General features: G+C 35.7%; 1 protein-coding gene across 6 annotated transcripts in view; it reads left to right on the top strand.

Moving 5' to 3' along the window:
• The window catches only part of CEP131 (centrosomal protein 131), a 50,967-nt gene that overhangs the window by 1,288 nt on the left and 28,096 nt on the right, over window positions 1-21,583 (top strand). For 4 of the 6 annotated variants that reach the window (XM_031965617.1, XM_031965616.1, XM_012548597.3 and 1 more), the window contains exons 2-5: window positions 991-1,192; window positions 7,840-7,934; window positions 14,709-14,823; window positions 15,218-15,345. In XM_031965617.1, coding sequence (XP_031821477.1) covers window positions 1,007-1,192; window positions 7,840-7,934; window positions 14,709-14,823; window positions 15,218-15,345 — 524 coding nt within the window. In that variant the 5' untranslated portion in view covers window positions 991-1,006. Of the gene's footprint in view, window positions 1-990; window positions 1,193-7,838; window positions 7,935-14,708; window positions 14,824-15,194; window positions 15,346-21,583 lie in introns of those variants that run through there. The other 2 variants (XM_012548596.3, XM_031965618.1) reach the window with 2 other exon arrangements.

Genomic DNA, 21,583 nt, shown 5'->3' with positions numbered 1-21,583 from the left:
TGTCTTTGAGAAAATTGTAGAGAAAATCTTAATCTGGATCTGATGATGCCTGTATCCGTGTTAAATTTCACTGCACAGCAGGGGACAACTGGAAAATTCTATATGCTTTGTCTGGTGGTAGCAGTATTTTCTTTCTTCTTCTTTTTTTTTTTTTTATTATAGTAACTTTTTATTGACAGAACCCATGTCAGGGTCATTTTTTACCTTATATCCCTTGCACTCACTTCTGTTCTGATTTTTCCCCTCTCTCCCTCCACCCCCTCTCCTAGATGGCAAGCAGTCCTATATATGTTGAATATGTCATAGTATATCCTAGATACAATGTATGTGTGCAGATCCAAACAGTTTTCTTGTTGCACAGGGAGAATTAGATTCAGAAGGTAAAAATAACCTGGGAAGAAAAACAAGAATGCCAACAGTTTACATTCATTTCCCAGTGTTTTTTTTCTTTGGGTGTAGCTGCTTCTGTCCATCATTGATCAATTGAAACTGAGTTAGGTGTCTTTGTCAAAGAAATCCGCTTCCATCAGATTGCATCCTCATACAGTATCGTTGTTGACATATATAATGATCTCCTGGTTCTGCTCATTTCACTCAGCATCAGTTCATGCAAGTCTCTCCAAGCCTCTCTGTATTCATTCTGGTAGCAGTATTTTCTGATATCTTGAAACATGACTTAGGCAAATGCAAATAGAATTGTTGCCTCATAAAAGGCAAGGTGTCCTATCCATATCTAAGTGTTAGGATTGAAGGACTTAATCATCCTAAACACATAAGCACTTTGTAAATACTTATTGAATTGAAAAGGGAAACTAAATGCATGTCCACTGTAGAAGTTTGTATCTCTAGAATATAGACATTAATGGTACTGGACTCCAGATGATAGCATTTTTATGAGCAATAACTACCTTTGGTGGAGGAAGAAGAACAGAGAGGAAGATTATTTGATCTTTTTTCCATGTTGATTCCTTATATGTTTTCTTGCTTTAGGTCTGCTTTAACCACAATGAAAAGTTCCCGGGCCTCCAGTAGCCCTGCTTGCTATCCAGAAGACAACTTAGAAGGAATGGAACTGAGCTTAACAGGTCTTCCCCTGCTTGTTTCCAGACGGCCTAATAGTGCATCCCCTGCAAAGCCCATTGCCCGTTCTATCTCTGTTATCACTGAAAACAAACCTAGAAGGAATGCCCAGGTGAGTGTCCACAGCTATAGAATGTCTTACAGGAAATCCTTCCTTCACTTTCTTCAACATTAAGCTAGATAGAGAAGTCTTTTCCAAAATTAGACTTATGTTGACAATCATTTAGTAATTTAAAATCTGGACAGTTGGGGGAATAAAGGTAACTTTCAGATTAGATGATATGGGAACATCCCTTCCCCAGCATTATCATTATTTTTATTCCCTTGTGGCAAATAAATTCATCCTATGATAATGCATATCTGTGCACACAAAACAGTTTACAAATGTTGTAAATTTATTGAGATTTACCTCAAACTTTGTAATTGTCTATTATCTCATTTTCCTTTAGGGCCACAGACAGTGCTGAATCATCTATTCTCACTTGTTTTGTTTCACCCACCACTACCCTCTGTCTGGACCAAGGGTACATATTTACAGAGTGGTCATCCAGGCTTAGGTGTATAGTCAGTGGTCACTTAACAGTTTGTACAAAACTTAGCTACCTTATATTAAGATTGATCCTTTGAACTTGGTGTTATTAACAGCATTCTCTGAACAACTGAGCTAATCCTGTAAGGAGTTTTAAATTTCTTTGGGTTCTAACTTTGAATGTTACTTTACTGTTCCAAGTTCTTCAGTCACTCTCCTTTACTACAAAATAAAATTCATGCTTCTAACACATTTTTCTAACCAGTCTATACTACTCTCCCCTTAAAACATCCTGTTTTTTTCCTCCTCTTGCTCATTCTACCCTCCCCCCCTCCCGTATCTGCACAATCCCTACTCTCTCCAAATTGTGCATATCTATCAAGGTTTAGGTTAAATGCCACTTCTTTTATAAAGTCTTCCCTGATTCTACTAGCCAGAAGGGTCTTTTTCTTCCTATGAATTATCATAGCACTTCAAGAATATATCTTAGGTACTTATATTGTTTTATGTTGTAATTATTAAAGTTATTAACTATGTTATAGTTATTGTAAACTCTTTGATGATAAGGACCACATCTTATCATTGGCTTTCCTTCTTCATTTGCACTCCCACCCCTAATCAATGAGGCTTTTGTTCTTAAAGATTTATGAGTATTAATTGGCCAGAGCCTAATGTGAACTATAGTGTCTGTACTCAAACTTGAATTTGAGTTTCTGTACTCAGAATTCTGTATTCAACGTGTCTCCAAGTCTTGACCTCAGATGTAGGTACCTGTTATCTGGGAAAACTTGAGATAGATTGGTTGTCACAATTAAACTAAAAATTATATATGGTCAGTGACATTGGAAAGTGGCAATTATCTTAATAATAATTATCTTATAATCTTGCTCAGCTTGGTTACTAATATTTTGAGAACCCCCTTAACTGGAAGGACAGCTGCAATACTTGAAAGAAAACTCAACACATAAACCAAAAGAAAGACATTAAGCCTCATTTATTACAAAAGTTCCTTTTAATATTAATAACAATAACAATAGTTAACAAATATGTAGCGTTTTAAGGTTTGCCATGGGCTTTAAATATGTTATCTCATTTGGTCCTTACAACTCTTCTGTGAAGTGTAGTTACTGTTATATTATCTTCATTTGCATATAAGGAAACTGAACTTAAGAGATATTAAGTAATAATTTGCCCAAGATCACACTATTAGTATCTGAGGTAAGATCCAAATTCTAATTTTCCTGACTTCAAGCCCAGCATTATCCACTGTTTAGGAAAGGAGTCTTCTTTTAAAAAAGGGTGGAAGGCTACACTTGACTTTATAGTATACAATAACAGCAGCAGGAAAAAAAAAAAAGGTAATCTCCTTTAACTGGAATGTAGAATTACATGTGAAAGGTAGTGATAGAGGGTAAGCTGAGCCAGATTGTTGGGAACATTGAGGTGTAAGGGCTAAGAGTTTATACTATTTTAGTGGGGAACCACTGAATGATTTTAGGGGGAGTGGTATGATCATAGCTATGCATTAAGATGATTATTCTAGCTGTAATGGGGAGGATGACTTGGAGAAGGGATGTAGATTGGAGACAGAAAGGACTGTTAGGAAGCTTTTAAATGGTCTGGTTGGGAAGAGATAGGGACCTAATGCAGAATAATGGTGAGAAGAGTGGATGGATATGAGAGTGATTCTGGAGGTAGAAATGACAGGATTTGGCCCCTGATTAGCTGGGTGGGGTTAAGGAGATAGAAGATTCAAATAGGATTTTAAGATTATAGGTCTGGGAGACTAAGAGAGTATTAGTAGCATTTAATTAAATAGAAATGTTAGGGGGGGGGGCAGATTTGGGGACATGCTTATATTTTCAGTTTTAAGTGCACTAAATTTGAGGGACTAGCAAGGCATCAAGATGGAAATGTCTAGCAGGTATTTGGAAACATGGACCTAGATTTTTGAGGAGTAACTAGAGGTGGAGATATAAATTTGGTTATATCTCCTAAGAGATAATTATGGGAGTAGATGAAGTCATCCAAGGTAAAATAATGGAGAGAGACAAAAGGGCCTTGCATGGAACTTTATTGGTTTATTATCTTTTAATGGATCTGTGATCTAATCAGTGTGAATATGCCCTCTATCATGCACCATTCATACCTCATTCTCTTTGATTCCTGTCTGCTATGCCATTTTATAAAATATGTTTGGAGGATTTATGCATCCTGCTAAAAGTCTGTCTTAATCACATTTAGTGGGTATTAGTGCAACACTATAGCTTTCTATCTGGCTATCCCTGCCTTGCTCCTACTATATTCCTGGATTGTCTTTTCTGACTCTACTTGAGATAATGATATAGAGTTTTGACTCTAACCTCAGGAATTCTGGATTCAACTCTTGCTTCAGCTACCCATTGTATTGTGGCTAACTATGTACATTCAAGAGATATACTATACAAATGGAAAGCATACTCAAAGGAAAGGCCTCATAATGGTAAGGGACTCAACTCCTTAGAACCTTGGTTTTTTCACATATAAAATGGAGTTGATGCTTACACAGGGTTGTTAAAGAAATGCTTGGCAAATCCTAAAGTATTACTTATAATTGTGAGGTATTGTTATCATTATTCTATTTCTGTCATGTAAGCTATCATTGGTATTATGCTATAACCTATTAAAATCTGCTATTTACCTTTCTATTGCCCTTTGGGACCCCTGTGGTCTTGATTGTATAAGATTTCTTTATAGTTACAATTACAAAAATACTTTTGTTCAGTGGTTGTCCCAAGTTTCAATATCAGGCAAAGCCAGGAGATCTTTGTTCACTGCCAGTCAGTGACACAGAGGAAATCTTTTATGAAGTTTAAATGGAAGAGGGATTCCCAATGAGTTGTGACATTCTCCAAAAACTCTTGTTTGTACATGATATTACCCTAGATGAATTAAAGCTTATAATATCACACAGCTTTCTCTGTAATCTAAAAGCCACTGCCATTCAAAATATAATTAGCCTTTCAATCCACATAGGAAAAAACTAAGTGCATAGAGAATTTAGTTTGTTAGATTATGTGGTATATAGTTGGATAGGTTGCCCATCATTCAGTTAGTACATTTAACTTGCCCAGGTATAGCACTTGAACAATGATCTGGATCCAGAATTTATTAAGAGAGAAGACTAGATTGCACTTGGAAAATTTCCTGAGTATATAAATTGTTTTCCCACTGCTTTAAAGCCCTTAAAAAAGACCCCAGTAGTTTCTTGGCCTCAAATCATATAATCCTTCAATCTCTTGGAATCATGATAATAATCATTTTAGAGTCCATTAGGAAAGAATAGTTAGCTTGGAATCAGAAGTTTTAATTAAGTTTATGATCTGGCATTTAATCAGGTTTAATTTGAAAAAATTATTTTATCTGAGCTTTAGTTTATTATTCTTTAAAAAAAAAAAAAGTGATCAATCACTAGAATTTAGATGCTTTAGATACAAAAACAAAAGTCAAATAACTCCTGACCTCTTCTAATAGTATCTGCAAAATAGCTACAAGATGATCTTTTTGGTCACTGGAAAAACTAGGAAAGATCATTTATAGAAAATGATTAATTTTTTTAACTTAATAGTATTTTATTTTTTCCAATTACATGTAAAGATAGTTTTCCATCTTCATTTTTTTTATGAATTCCAAATTTTTCTCCCTCTTTTCTTTCCCTTTTACCATCTCCCCCCAAAAGCAAGTAATCTAATAAGAGTTATACATGTACAATCATGTTAAACATTTTCCCACATTAGTCATGACTGAAAGAAAAATCAGAACAAAAGGGAAAACCACAAGAAAACAACAATAAAAAAAGTGAAAAAAGTATGCTTCAGTATGTATTCAGATTTAATAATCCTTTTGCTAGAAGTGGATAGCATTTTCCATGATGAGTCTTGGAAAGTGAAAATAGTATGCTTCAGTATGCATTCAGACTTCATAGTTCTTTCTCTGGATATGGATAGCATTTTCCATGATGAATCTTTTGGAATTACATTGGATCATTTTATTACTGAGGAAAGAGTCTGTCACAGTTGATCATCACACAATGTTGGCTGTTACAGTATATAGTGTTCATTTCACTTAGCATCAGTTCATGTAAATCTTTCCAGGTTTTTCTGAAACCATCCTGCTCACATTTGTCATAGAATAATAGTATTTCATTACATTCACATACCACAGTTTCAGCCATTCCCCAATTGATGAGCATCCCCTCAATTTCTTTTGTTATCACAAGAAGAGCTACTATAAAATTTTTTGAGTTTTTTCCTTTTTTGTAATCTTTTTGGGATGTAGACCTTGGAGTGCTATTGCTGGATGTATGCAGTATGCAGTTTTATAGCCTTTTAGCCATAGTTCCAAATTATTCTCCAGAATAGTTGGATCAAGGTGGTTAATTTTTTAATGAAACACCAGGCATTTCAAGAGGTGAAGGGGAGAAGGCAGGACATTGTAGCCATGGATAATAGTTCAAAGGCACAGAGACCAGACAAGAACAGCAAGAAGATTCTTGACTGTGCAGTGGGATAGGGCAGTGTATCTGAAAAAGCATCTTGGAGTCAGGTTGTTAAGAGCTTACAAAGTCTCCAAAAGTGAGTTTATATTTGTCCTTATTAAATCCCTTATAAATGATCTTTGTTTTTTTGGCTTATATTTCTCCTGGATCTTGTATGTCAAATATTCTATTAAGTTCTGGTCCTTTTTCGAGGACTTTGGTTAAGAAACGGAGGAGAAATAGTAGGATAGCATGAAGGGATTAGTAGTCTATAGTGAGGTTTTGAGGATAGAAGGGACTTTGTTGTGTTTATAGATGATAGCAGTGAAGAACCTTGTAAAAGATGGGCAATGGGAGAATTGGGTAAAGTAGACAGAGCTCATGGTGGAGCAGTCTTCAGGAGAAAATAGGAAGGGATAAGATCAAAGGTACAAGGACAGGGAATATTCTTTGTAAGGATAAAGGTCGCCTTTTAATTTGAAATTGAAATAAAGAAGAGGATTATTGAGTATTATATTGATATTAGGAGAGATGATGGCGTTCAAGCTAAATTGATTTTTCTTGGTAAAGTTCTCAACCGAGAGGGCGGTAATATTTGTAAAAATCAATGAGGCACTATAGTTATAGTTATAAGTTGTTATCTTATTCCATCCATTTCTATAACTCCAACCATTTTATATATATATATATATGCTGGTGTCTCCCAATATTTACATCAAGTTCTGACCTGTTAACTTGGCAAGTTTCATTTCCTTAGTTATATTTCTCTATCTGTTGAACATTTCTAAGTCAGTGTGTTTGAAACAGATTCTTTGCCCCTCCTCCCTGACTTTTCAAAAGACTTTTCTTGTAAGATTCTCTGTTAGTAATACCGCTATAGGACTAATTATCTAGACTTGAAAATTTAGTCACCTTTGACTCATGTCCCTCCTTCATATCCTTTATCCCCAAACTATCAAATGCTACTTTTTTCCCCCTAAGAATTATCTCTAATATTCTTCCTCTCTTCTCAAGTCATGCTGGTATCACTTTAATTTAGAACTTCATTCTTCACTATTGCCCTAGTTTATAGGCTGACTTCCCCTCCATTCACCACTCCAGTTTTTCCCTCATCTAATTCATCCTGTGTAATTGTGTATCCTGACTCATTAATCTTTCTTGGGCATTATTATCATCACATCATTTTCCTGGTCAAAACTTGTATACCTGTTGCTTTAAATCTAAACTCTTCTGACTTTTAGTCCTTCTCTAATCTGAACCTACCTTACCTAACATTATTTTCTATTCTTCCTTAACATGTATCTTTTGTTGTAGTCACTGGATCCCTTTTCCACAAACATGTCATATTTATACTTTCTGATTTGTTATTCCCTAAATTTGGTGCATTGTTCCTCTCTTGCTTCCAAAAATCCTACCTATCCTTTAAGGCCTAACTCAAGTTCTTCTTGAAGCTTTTCACAAAATGGTTCTAACCCACATTGACCTCTCCCATTCTGCAAAATTCTTTAACATTTATAGTTTGTACAACATGATTTACTACTTCATTATATTTGTATGTATCATGTGTTATTTCCTACTTTTTTCATGTGTATTTCCCAGTTAGAGTATAAGCTTCTTCCAGTCAACAATATGTAGTTGTACATATCTACTGTAGTTCTTATACTTTATAGATCCTCAAAAATTATTTGTTGCTTGCTTGATTTTTTTTTTTCAGGAGAGTACAGGACTTGGGAGTTCCAGAGCTATCAATAACCTTCGAAGATCCAGCAGTACAACCCATGTCAATCAGCAGTTGAATGATACCCTCAGGTAATCCTCTTAGCTTTTGTCCCCAGTTCAACCCTAATTTACTTAGAATAGGCTTTTCCATGTCTCCAGGGAATTCCCTCAAACCTCAGAAAAGAAAGAGTACTTGCTTCAATGGTATGACCTAAAATGGTGTTACCACCATTTTGTGGATGAGGAAATACTGTCTTTTCAGACTAATGGCTCAGCTTTTGTACCCTCTGTGAGAGAGAGGCAGCAGGGCTGAAAGATGACTTGACTTCCTTTTGGAAAAGATGTTGCGAGACTAGGACATTTTTTTCTTCTTCCTTGCTAGTTTATATCTTTCATAGGAAAAAAAATAATGAAAGAGGATGAGGGTGGGAAAAGAAAGCAGTGGAAGAATGTGATAGTTAAGGGTCCTGCTTTGAGAGTCTCCCCTTCTTTTCCAGGGTTGGATGTGGGCAGTTGTTGGCTTATGGCGGAAAAAAGAAATGGGATCATAATCAGTGATGTTTAAGTGTTTTGAGTTGTTCTGGGCTCTATTCTTTACTGTGTTGGATTTCTCTTCATAAGCTTTCCTTACCTGCACTGAGCCTTAGTCCTTTGACTTTCTTGCTTTATGTGTTGGCAGTTCTGCTATGGAAAAAGGATTCCAGAAGGCTGTAATAGTCCCTCTCTTTTCATATTCTAATCTCTGACAGAATTGGGAAAGAAAGCCAGTTAAAATTCTTCTAACCTTTTTTTGGTTAGGAAAAGCTGCCTATTCATCTAAATGAACTGGAGATTGACTGTTGAACCCTTTTTATGTTCTTTTCTTAATGCTTCTCTTCAGTTTGGAAAGGGGTCTTTCTTCTTCCTGTCACCCCTTTTCAGGAATGCATTGTTTATAAAAGCCAAGGGAATTCTTTTGTGGGAGGACTGGTAGAATCTTTAGAGAATTCAATTCTGGGCTAGGGGCCAAGGATTGGAGTTTTCCTCTAGGGAGAAAGGGAAGAGGCTGCCTTTTGCCCCAGAACAAGGCAGGGACATCTGGGATAGTTGTTCAAGAGATTTCAGACTCTTGGAATAGTCCTTTGGAGCTATGTTATAGCAGCATCAAGTAACCAGGTCAGGTTTGGTGGAACCCTGGGCCTAGACAGAGCTTTTTGGACTCCAACATTTTTACTTATTTGGGTTGTAGAATCATTGAGAGAATTGCAGAATGATAAAATCCTAAAATCTTTGACAGTCTAGAAAAGAGACATGGAAGCTGAATAGCGCAGAAGGACTTAACCTCTTAGTCAATATTCCTAATTAAATAACTCTGAATGTTGTAGAGGATAAGCCTGAGTTTAACTAAGTTCATGTGGCCTTGGATTACTTAACTCTTCTGGGCCTCAGTTTTGTCCCATTAAAATGGGTGATAGTACTTATATTACCTCTCTTATAGGAATAATAAGAAAAAGAATTCTGGGTTTATACCTCAAATCTTTCTTGTTTTCTAGTGTTGTGTTGCTTTATATTCTTTATGCAAAAAGTTTTTCTTGTATTAATAATGAGAAGGGGCTGAAGAAATATAAATCTGTTGCAAAATTGGCAGCACTATTTCTTTTTTCAGATGCCTAAGCATCTCTTTTCTTCCTTTCCATAAATGTTGCCTTTTAAGAATTTGATTCAGACATGACTATTGCCCTTACTCTTATTCACTTCCTTGGCAGGAAGTCATACAGGTGCTTTTATCATTTGAATAACTGAATTACATAATGTGTCCTAAACTTCTCTCCTGCTCAATGTCAAATTTTCCAGTATTGTAATACCCAGGGTAAGTTCTAAATGTGTATATGAAGATGATCTTCCTGTTTCTGACCTTACTTAACTTGTTTCCTTTCCTTGGCATAACTCCTTTGTATTTGTAGTTTTAGAGATGTCATTCTATTCATTGTTACTTTGAGATCATTGCCAGAAATCCGGCAGTGGATTCCCTTGACTGTGTAACTCTAAAAAATAAATTTGAACCATCTGCTTGATAAGCAAAATGTGATCTTGTTTGTGCTATGAAACAAGATTGTTAAAACAATCAGATGAGCTAATATATGTGGAAATGCTTGTTAACCTAAAGTTCTTTACAAATATAAAATATTACTGAAGCCTCTTGGAAGTAGGTCTCTGCTCACCAGGAGCCCATTCTTTATACTATCTAGGAAACATTTGGCCAAATGTTTTTTGGTGATTTTTGTTTTGGGTGGTGAGGCAGATTGCTAGAATATTTCCCCACCTGTTTACACACTAAATATCTATGTTAAAAGCCTGTAGCAAACAATTTTCTGGTCTCCAAATGTGAGCTCTCAAGAAAATATCCAATCTATGTTTACTTTTAGAATGGTGGTTCTTTTGTGGTTGGGATATAAGGAGACTTTATCAGAAATATTAGTAATTAGAGGCCAAGAAATGATCTGCATCCCGTAAGACTCCTGAAACCTTACTTCCCAATTCTGTTGACTAATTCCGCTTTCCAAAGTAAAAGCAGAAATAAATCCCAGCCTAGGGCTAATGACAGTTCACTTGATAGATAATTCTTGTATATGCTTGAAGTATTTGTCATTCCATTTTCTCTCAGTAGGTCTTCATTAATAGGTGAGAGAAGGTTAAGGGAGCATATTCTCATAGTACTTCATGCTTTTGGAACCCAACATTTTTACTTTTCTAGGTTGAAGAATCATTGAGAGAATTGCAGAATGATAAAATAATAGAATCTTTTGACAGTCTAGAAAGGAGACATAGAAAGTGAATAAAGCAGAGAGATTTAACTTCCTAGTCAGTATTCTTGATGAAATAACTAATATTGTAGAACTTGACTGAATGAACAGGGATCTGAGGTTCTTAGGATGTATGCATATATGTATACATGTGCACATATATACTTTACAAGGATATCCACATTGATTTTATATATACACATATATATGCATAGACACATATATAAACATTGTGTGTGTATATGTGTATGTGTATTTTTTAAATGGTAAAATCTCTACAGATTTTTAAAATTCTGAACTTAACAAATACCAAAGAAAATGACCATTTTCTATAGAAAGAAACTGAATGGCCTAAGTTTGGCTTATTTTTCCTTTTAAGTATATCATAACTTCAATATGTAACTTTTTTTGGTTTTAATATATTATTTTCCAAATACATGCAAAGATAGTTTTCAACATTCACCTTTACAAAACCTTGTGTTTCAAAACTCTCTCTCTCTTCCCCTCTCTGCCTTGGAACCCAAGATAATTAAACAATCTGTTATAGATTAAGCATGTGCAATTCTTCTAAACATCTTTACATTATTTATCATGTTACTCAAGAAAAATAAGAACAAAAGTGAAAAAAAAAATGAGAAAAAAAACAAGCAAACAAATAAAAACAGCAACAACAAAAGGTGAAAATACTATGTTTTGATCTACATTCAGTCTCCATAGTTCACTCTCTGGATGTAAAAGGCACTTTCCATCACAAGTCTATTGGAATTGCCTTGAAAATCACCTCATTGTTAAAAAAGAGCCAAATCTATTACAGAAAACATGTAATTTTTAAAAAGTAAATTTTATTTTTTTAATGAATGGGAATCTGAGTTCTTTCTATATCACCTCCTTTCACCTCCCCATTGAAAATAAAGAAAAAAATCTTGTCAACCCCTCTTGGAGATCTACCTCAATAATTAGAGTTTTGCTTAGTACTAATCCATACTTTGGTTAATCTCCTGCTGCAAGTTTGGGTTTGAGCAATAAAACCATGGATTTGCCCCTGGTTAGAGGTCCAGTAAACTGCTGCAAGACTCAGCCACTATTTGGTATCTGGAAAGCTCTGCAAGCTCATAGTGACAGAACTGAAGGCTTTCTTTTGGTCTGGTATTCCTATCTTGGTTATTCTGCTGCAATTCTCAGATTAGGTGAAGTAGAAGTAAGACCTTCTCTGCTCCTTGGGTTATATCCATATAACTACTGCTTCCTTCTATACTTGTTCCTCAATCAGTATATAACCTAAGCCCTTCAATCTCCCCTTTCCCTGGATCACTACTTCTAGGGTACAGGTTTCCTTCTTGTCCCATACTGGATCTATGACCTTACATAGGATGGAGATATGGGAGTGGTGTGTGGTAGAGAGGGGGAGAGAGAGAAGGAGGGAGGAGGAAAAGGGGCGGGGAGAGAGGCAGACATGCCAGGGCAAGCTTCTTTTTTGCCCCCTCTTTCCTTATTTTTGTTGAGTGAAATGTATTTTTGCATCTAACTGTGAGTATATATATGTGTGTTTTTTCCTTTGACCAGGTAAAATGGAAGTGAAATTCAAGTGTTGCCTGCTCCCCCACCCCTCTTTTTTGTTTATAGTCTTCTGCTTTCATACTTTGATTATGTGAAATAATTTCCTCTATCCTTCTTTTCCTTATCCTTCCCCTACCCTCTTCTTGTATTCTTTTTCCCTTATTTTTTTTTTAAGATCATCAAACTATAACAAAAGCCTGCTTACTCCTAAGCCCTCTGTCTTATTACACTTCTCCTATGACTCCAGATAATAGGGTAAACATCTATTATCTCTATATATTAGAATATAAAGTTTAGTTACTCCCCTATAACTGCTCATTCATATTCATACTTTTTTTGTTTTTCTTTATTCTTCTGTCTGTTTTTCAAAGTTCTACGCAGCTCTGGTCTTTTCATTGAAAGTGCTTAGAGTCCTTTATTTCATTCCCTCTCCCATAATTCTATATGGTGGTATTTCAGTACTCATTTGCTTTAGAACTTGTTGAAGTAGATACTTGATTCATTTCAAACAAGAAAAAATGCTTCAGCACTTGATGCTTGTTTGGCACTTGCCATTGTTGCATTTGGCTATTGTCTTGGTTGAGCAGTAGGGATGTGAGGCCAGGACTGCTACTGTTGCCCTGGGCTGGGGACAATTCCTCCCCAGCAGGACTCTGAAGTAGGAGTCCATGTTGCTGGGGCTGCATGCATTAGAGGACAGGTCACAGGGTAGTTTCTGCAAGCTGGTGTGGCTGAAGCATATGGTTTCCTGCCTCCCCAAACAGTAGTACTGGAAGTGGTCTGGAGTGGCTTTCATGTCAGCAGGAGGAGAAGCAGAGCAGCAGAAACAGGAGCAGCAATGGTGATTCAGTCTTCCTTCTTGGAAGGAATTTCTGAGCTGTGCTTGTGTCCCCTTGGATCTTGCTGCTGCTTTCTTGGAGGTGGTGAGAATTGTGTTATTCTTATATTATAGGGAGAGGTCAGGTTGGTGAATGCAGACTTTTAGTGTTCTCATAATGATATGATCCAGGGAGTAGTCTGATCACTGCCTTCCTGATCTGAGCTCTCAAGTTCTTGATCTGGATTGCAGTCTGAGCAACTATAGACTGCTGCTGGACTCAGTCACTATGTAGCAGCTGGAAATCTCTCCAGGTTTTCTGTTGGAATACATGGGAGCTGTTGGAATACACGGGAGCCCCCTGATAGTGGCTGCTGGAGATCCAACCTGAATGGATCTCCTCTTGTGAGAGGATGATACAAAGAGACTGAGAGGCTTCTCAGTTGCTGTTCTCTAATCTCTGACTGAGAGGCCATTGTGGTGTTGTTTTACCTCTCTCCTCTTCGCTCTGCCTCCAATTTATCTCATTCCCAGTCCACAACATCTGTGTCAGCAAAGGCTACCCTGCAACTCGTTGAGATGTTATGATCCACAATTGTGGATGCTCTCAGAGAATTGACCTGCCCCTTCACAGTTTTCCTTTGGTCTAGGATTCTTGCCTTGGTTATTCTGTTGTAGGCTTCAGACAGGACTATGAGCTAGAATTAAGACCCCTCTCTGCTTCTTTGGTTACCTATTACTTTCTTCTATACTTGTTCTTCAAACCTATAGTTCCTATAACTTCTCCTTTACCATTCCAAGGCACAGGTCCCCTTCTCAGTCCCACACTGGATCTGTGAACTTTGCATTAGAATGGGGTTGGAGGAAAAGGGGAACAGACCACACACACATACACACATTGACATTAGTTTTTGCTCTCTGAACAAGGACAGGCTTCTTTGTATGGTTCTGGAACTCTTCTTGTGAAGGCAGGCCTCCTTTAGCTGGGAGGTTCCATGCGGTATGGTCCTAGATAGACTTGATTCCTAGCATCTATAGACCTCATTATCTTTCTATCTATGCCTGCTTGGCCTAGAAAAATAAATCAAATAAATTTCCCTGTGATTTAATTTATTTTTTTAATTATCTCAGTCAGAATTGAATCTTGGTACAGTGTTTTTGTTTTTGTTTTTGTTTTTTGTTTTTGTTTTTTTTTGTGGAAGGAGTATTATACTTCTGCTGTGACTCTGCCATCTTTGTCTCTCCACCATGTAACTTTCAAAGAAGTTGTGCTTGAATATTCTGCCAGATTAATGTTCTTTTTTGCAATTTTAAAAAATAGCTCCAATAATCTTTATTTATTTATTTATTTTTCTTTTTTTGGGAAGCCTATCACTATTTTTCTATGTCCTTCTCACCCATACCCATTCTCCCCCCCCCCCAAAAAAAAAAAAAAAAAAACCAGTTCATGCCAAAGTTTGGGTCTGATGTTGAAGTCCTCATTCAAGAATAAGAACTACCATTAAAGCCCCAAATCATTTTTGTATAGATGTTATATATCGTGACTTCTTGCTGGCTTCTAAATAAGAGCTAAGAAACTAAGTCCTTGGGCTATGTGTACAGAGGGCTGCATTTCTAGCTAATGATTTTACCTCAGCTTGTTAGATTTCATTTTGTGTCTGAGATCTGGGTATGTTCATTTTTTCCTTCTTCCTTTTCTGAACCCAGCACTGACCAACCCACAGATTTTCTGACCTTCTTTGACAGCAGCACTGGAGGGAGAAAGAAGCTCGCAGGTCTGTGCAAAACTTCACCTGAGAAGAGAACCACATGGAATATTCTGGTAAGGGGATCTGTGGGAGTTTGAGTCAGAGATGAAATAGAACTGTTGATCCCTCTGGTTCTACTTTCCTCTTCCCTTAGAAGATTTGATATTAGGGAGGGAAAGAGAAGACTATAACTTGCTATGAAGTATTTCTACCTCTAGAAAAGGGAAAGTAAATAAACACCAGACAATTTTTATCAAGTCCTTCTCATTAGAAAGAATTTTTCAGCTTATTTGGCTACTCTTTCCACCACATAAAGGCCAATTATAGCCCTTTCCATTTTGTGGATAGAAAACCTGATACCAGAAGAAATGATATGCCCAAGTATTATACAAATAATTTGAGGTAGAGTTGAGGTTAGTGATCTAAATCCTGTCTTCTTACTTAGGTTGCCTCTGTGTTCCATAACAGGATGACCAGCCCAGAGTGTTCACCATTTCATCCAGTGCTCGAAGCACCAATACAGTTGACTCCTCAGTTGGTCTGAGGAAAAAAGAAGGCACAATATCCTTGGCACCTAACTTTACTGCCAACAACAGGTACGGGTAAACCACGAAAACAGATGGCTTTCTCTCACCTCTCAAAGGAGAGCAGCTAATCAAGAATGTGTTGTGTGGTATTCAGGGAGTAAGTATTGCCACAGCATAGCATAGGTGCTAAATAGGGCTCAAAAATTTTTTTCTGTCACTCTTAAGTTAGCCTTTCCTTTAGGAGAATGAAGGCATATTTCTCATTCCCTATGACTCAAATCTAAGGTAGAACTTGGTAGACATTATACAGGAACAAGTATGATTTTATAGACTCATGGACTTAGCTTCTCAAGTAACTAAAGTTTTTATTTATTATTAAGTACCTACTTTGTCCTAGATACTGTGCTAAGCATTAAGGATTTAAAGAAAAGTAAAAGATGGTCCCTGCTCTCTAGGATCTTACCATTTAATGGGGGAAACAACATACAAATACCCATACATGAACAAACTATATAAAGGAAAAGTTAGAAGTAACAGAGAGAAAGTACTGTAATTAAGGGGAATCAGTAAAAACTTCTTATAGAAGATGGTATTTTAGTATAGTAATGATTTTCCTTCATTCTTGAAGAGTACCAAAAGTGTGATCAGACCAGTGTGATCTTGGAATACTTTGCCAGAGATGGAGCACAAATAGATTGTGTGAACATTTGGGATAGATTCTCCAAATTTGTGCATCTCACATTTCTTTTGAGCTAATTCAGTTCTGCTTTGTACATAGAGCACAATACCTTCTCTGGTGATGGCACATCATGCTAGGTGGCCCTCTACTAGTGTCACACATGTTGCACAATGAATTCCAGAGTTTTAAGAAAGATGTGGATAGTGTCCTTGTATTGCTTTTTCTGACTACCTCGTAAATGCTTGTTCTGTGTGAGTTCTCCATAAAATTATCTTTTTTGGCAAGTGAACATTTGGCATTTGGACAGTATGGTTATCCCAATGGAGTTGTGCTCTGTGCAGTAGAGTTGGAATGCTTGGCAGTTTAGTTTGAGAAAGGACCTCAGTGTCTGATATATTGTCCTGCCTGGTAATCTTTAGAATCAAACTAAGACAATTCAAATGAGAGAAGTTAATTCAGTTTCCTGGCATGATACTGGTATACTGCCCAGGTTTCACAGGCATCTATTTACAGCTCTGTAGACCTTCAGTTTGATAGTGTGACTCTTTTTTCCCACATTTTCTTTTGGAGCCTCTCAAATACTGAGCTAGCTCTGGAAATGAGTTGTCAACCTCATTATCAATGTGGACATCCTTGGAAAGTATACTGCCAGGGTAAGTGAACTTATCCACAGCATTTAAAACTTCTCCATTTGCTGTAATGGCTGGTTCCACACATGGATGCTGTGGTACTGCTTGAAGAATTTACCATCTATGTAGTAGTTAACCTTGATGCCATGTTCATCCTCAATGAAGTCATTTGACAACATGACTGAAAACATCATGCTAAAAAGCATAGGAGCAAGCACAGCATGGTGCCTTGGTGACTGGCATGGCACAAGAGCATCTTTCATTATCCAGAACCTGGGCAACCATGCTTGTGAAATTGACGTCAAATTATGATGAACTTTTCCAGGCAATGAGATTTTGACATAATTTTCCAAAAGTCCTCCTGAGTGGTAGTATCAGAGGCCTTGGTCAGATCTATACACGTGGTGTACAAACCTCTGTTCTGCTCCTGGTCTTTCTCCTAGAATTGTCAATCAGCAAACACCATATCAACCATTCCTTGGCCCTTTCTGAAAAAGCTGCTAAATGAAAAACAAGAACTTCCATAAGGTGTACCAGCATTTTAGTTCATCCATGTCTATGAAGACAGCATTTAATTCCATCAAAAGTAAAGTACAAGTGAAGCTTAGAGAGACACAGGATTCCTGACTCCATAAAAAGACAGATAAAATTCAATTTTATACAGATAGTAGCAATCCAAAGTATATTTATGAGACTAAAGGCTATTTATGGAGCAAGACCTTTGGTGCGTCTCAACCATTCAGTACTGAGGGAGCCACATTAATTAGTGATAAGAACATGATCCTAGAGAGAGGGTTTGAACCATTTCCATAGTGTTCTCAGCAGATGATCATCAATCAGTGTTGAAGCTATTGACCTTTTATCTCAAGTCCCTAGATGATGAAGTTCCAATTGAAGAAGAGATTTTCAGTGCCATTAGACACCTGATACTAATTCTATTCCAGTTTAGATTTATAAGATGGGTGGTCCACTCACTGCTCATACAGAAGCTGACTGAAATTTTCCAGATTATCAGACAAGAGGAAGTTATCCTCCAAGAGTTCAAAGGTGTCTCCATTGTTCATCTCTATAATGGTAAAGGGAATAGATGGCCCAGTGATAATCACAGAAAGATCTCTCTCTTAGTCATTGCTGGCAAGATGCTGTCAGGGTCCTTCTTAATAGGCTGATCTTTCCTCTGGCATCTTAGCTGGAACTTGAAGGAAATGAAAAGGTTGATGTGAGGAGGGAGAGGATTCCATCCATGGGGGATTTTTCTTAATTTACTAAGTTTTGAGAAATAAAACTAGTCCAGTTAACTTGAACCACTATACTAAATTCTTGGTGAAATTATCTTTTTGGTAGAGACTTAGGATCAGTTTTAATTATGGGAAGCAAGAATTTTCAATGAACTCTGCAATAATCAAATTACATCTTAAGTATTATGCTTAATTTTTGGCATTGTGATTTAAGAAGGAAATCATTCATAGTGAATCTTACTCTCATCAGAATTGGCTCAAAAAGGAACATACATATTCACTATGAATATAGAGATCTATCTTACCCTGTAGGAAAATATATGATATATAGGAAGAGGGGGAAGAAAGAAGATGATAAAAGAGACAAAAGATTAAGGGAAGGAGTAGTCAGTACCAAAACACTTTTGAGGAGGGATAGGGTGAAAGGAGAGAAGTACCAAAACACTTTTGAGGAGGGATAGGGTGAAGGGAGAGAGAGAATAAATTGGGGGGGAGGAGATATATAGTTAGCAAGAGTAATTGTAAAAAGATTTTTGAAGCAAGTTTCTCTGATAAAGCTTCATTTTTCAAACATGGAGGAAACTGATCATTATGCCCCAATTGATAAATGATCAAAAGATGTGATCTGTGCCCAGCTATAAATTCATGTATCTCCTTTGACCTAACAACATAACTACTAGGCATGAATACCAAAAGAAATTAAAAAAAAAAAAAAAAAAGGAAAATGACCTATATGTAACAAAAACAATTCATAGCGGCTCTCTTCTCAGAGCAAAAAAACTGGAAATTGATAGGATGCCCATCAATTGGGGATGGTTCAATAACTGTCGTATGTATTTGTGATGACATAATGTTTTATGGGAAATGATGAGCGAGATGCTCAGGAAAAATAACCAACAATCTGGAAAAATCCTTCATGAATCCAAGCAAAATGAAATGTATTATATACAAAATAATAGCAATGTTCTGTGATGATTAGGGTAAGTGAACTTATCCACAAGCATTCAAAACTTTGTAAATGACTTTGCTACTCTTAGTTATACAGTCATTCATGACTACTCTAAAGGACTTACGATGAAAAATACTTTTTTTTTTCTCTGTCTTGCTTTTTTAAAACTTAAGTTTTCTTGAAGGTTTTTATTTTCATTAGGGTGAGCTATCTGTGTTTTCTTTCACAACTTGACTTTTATAGAAATGTTTTGCACAACTTCACATGTGGTTTCTTAATTATGGGTAAGGATAAGGGAGAGAACTTAGAACTCAAAAATTTTAAAAACAAATGTAAAAATATTTTTTGCTTTTTTTAATATAACAGGGAAAATATTAAATAAATATGGTTTAAGGTAAAAAAAAAAAAGACATAAACTAGAGTACATTCAGACAAGTTTGTTGGTCTATAAACTATAAGATGATAGGACGTGGAAATATTGAGGTTGCTTAGAATTAAGGAAGACTAAAAAGACATGATTTCTATCTTCAAAAAAATTTATAGTAGGATATATATACACACACATACATACAGAGAGAGAGAGAGTAGGTATTTAACTGTCATTTCTTTGATCTGTCAGGTACAGCAGAGGAGTGTTTGAGTTTTGCCACATATGAAATAGAAATAATAATACTAACAAATTCTTCTTGTTTTGAAATACCAGACTTGTACAAGCTAAAAAAATGAATAAAATTGTTTTACATTGAAATATGTAGTTTCAGTTGTCATTTTAAAATAAACTTCAACGTAACTTAAAAGTTTCATTGGATTTATTTCATTTTAGTTAAGTATATGAAAAATAGATCTATGTTGTAAGATTGTTTTGTAGTCAAGAATAAAGGCATGAATTTATTAAATCAGAGTATTTTATCTGCTGAAATGTATTATTCATTGTGTTTAGTTGAATTTAATGACACTTTAGGCAGATCTAAAAAACTAAATTCCTATTGCTTTCAATATAACATACCAATATATTTATAATTACTTTAGCTGATTGAATGTCTTACCAAGAAAAGACTAATTAAAAAATTTTTATTATGCATTTGAAAAATATTAATAGATATGAACTTTATATACAAAGAAGGGGGAAAAAAAGGATTTTACATGATATCATAAAGCTATTACATACATCTCAGGGAGTTTTTTTAGGTATTTACTAAGTTTTACATATCAGTTCCAACACTGTCCTGCTTACATGTGTTATCTGGACTTCCTTCTGCTCTTTTCTGTATATTGTAAGAAAAGTTTGATTGGGGACAGCTTGATATGGTGCAATGGATAGAGCACCAACCTGGGAATCAGGAGAACCTGAATTAAAATCTGGTCTTGGGCACAAAATATTTACTACTAGCTATGTGACCCTGGGCAAGTAACTTACTTCCAATTTTCTCTCAAAAAAAAAAAAAAAAAAAAAAAGCACGAAACAAAACAAAAAAGATCTGTTTAAAAAAAAGTTTGATTCCTCTGTTTTAAAAATTACTAACTACCTGTTTCCTTCCCTTTCCCCCCATAAAAACCATCTCTTATAACAAATGTATTCAAACCAAACTTGTCTCATTCTTAAACTCTAGTCCATCGCCTCCCAGCCAAAGGTGAGAAGCATCTGGAGTTATGATTGATCCTTTCATCGATCAGAGTTCCTAAATCTCTTAGCTGTTTTCCTTTACATTATACAAACTATTTTCTTGCATCTATTCATTTCTTTTTTTTTTTTTAATAGCCTTTTATTTACAGGATATATGCATGGGTAACTTTAAAGCATTAACAATTGCCAAACCTCTTGTTCCAATTTTTCACCTCTTACCCCCCCACCCCTCCCCTAGATGGCAGGATGACCAGTAGATGTTAAATACATTAAAATGCATCTATTCATTTCACCCTCCATCATTTCATACAAGTTTTCCTAGAATTCTAAGGATTCTTTAAATCTTATGATTTCATCATTTCTCTAGGTATAATAACTTTGTGTTATGCAGATGTCCTAATTTGTTCAGCCATTCTTCAGCTGATGGGTCTCTCCTTTGTTTCTAATGCTTTGCTGCAATATGATGATCTTAATAGTTATACATATTTTGTGCTTTCTTTCAATTTTTTGAAAGGTATTATCTTTTCTGTCACTTCTTGCTGGATTTTGTTGATAATATTCATAAAGACTGATGATTTTTGTAGGTTTATTTTAATATTTGCTAGTTTGCTTGAAGTTATTTCAGGTTTTTAGTTGACTCTTTAGAGTTCTCTATATGAGCAAAGAGTAAGCTTTTTTTTTTTTTTCACTGTGCCCATGCTCATTTGCTCAATTTATTTTTTCTTACCTTATTGCAATAGCTATTAGACCTGGATTAAATAATGGTGGTATTAATAGGAATTCTTGCTTTGTTTACTGGCGTTATTGAGAAGTCCTCTAGTTTTTGTTTTAGAAAGATACTTTTTATCACATATTTTAAAAGAGCCCATTCCTAAGGTTTTTAATGGTTTTAACATTCAGGACGATTACATTTTTTTCCCCACAGCTGCTTCTACATCAATTGCTATAATTATGTGATATTGTTGTTGATATTATGGTATATTGTGCTTATAGTTAGCCTAATGTTGAACCAACTCTGCATTCCTGGTTATCAGTGCAATCTGGTTATAGATAAAATTTTTTAATGTCATTAAAATCTATTTTTCAATTTTTTATTAAAAATTTATATTAATATCCATTTGATATTGGTCTGTTAACGACGGTTTTTGAAAGTTTATGGAACCATCCCAATGTTTTTAAATGTATAAA

The sequence above is a fragment of the Sarcophilus harrisii genome, chromosome 4, assembly GCF_902635505.1.
Source record: "Sarcophilus harrisii chromosome 4, mSarHar1.11, whole genome shotgun sequence".
NCBI lineage: Eukaryota > Metazoa > Chordata > Mammalia > Dasyuromorphia > Dasyuridae > Sarcophilus > Sarcophilus harrisii.
This window is presented reverse-complemented; position numbering and strand designations above follow the sequence as displayed.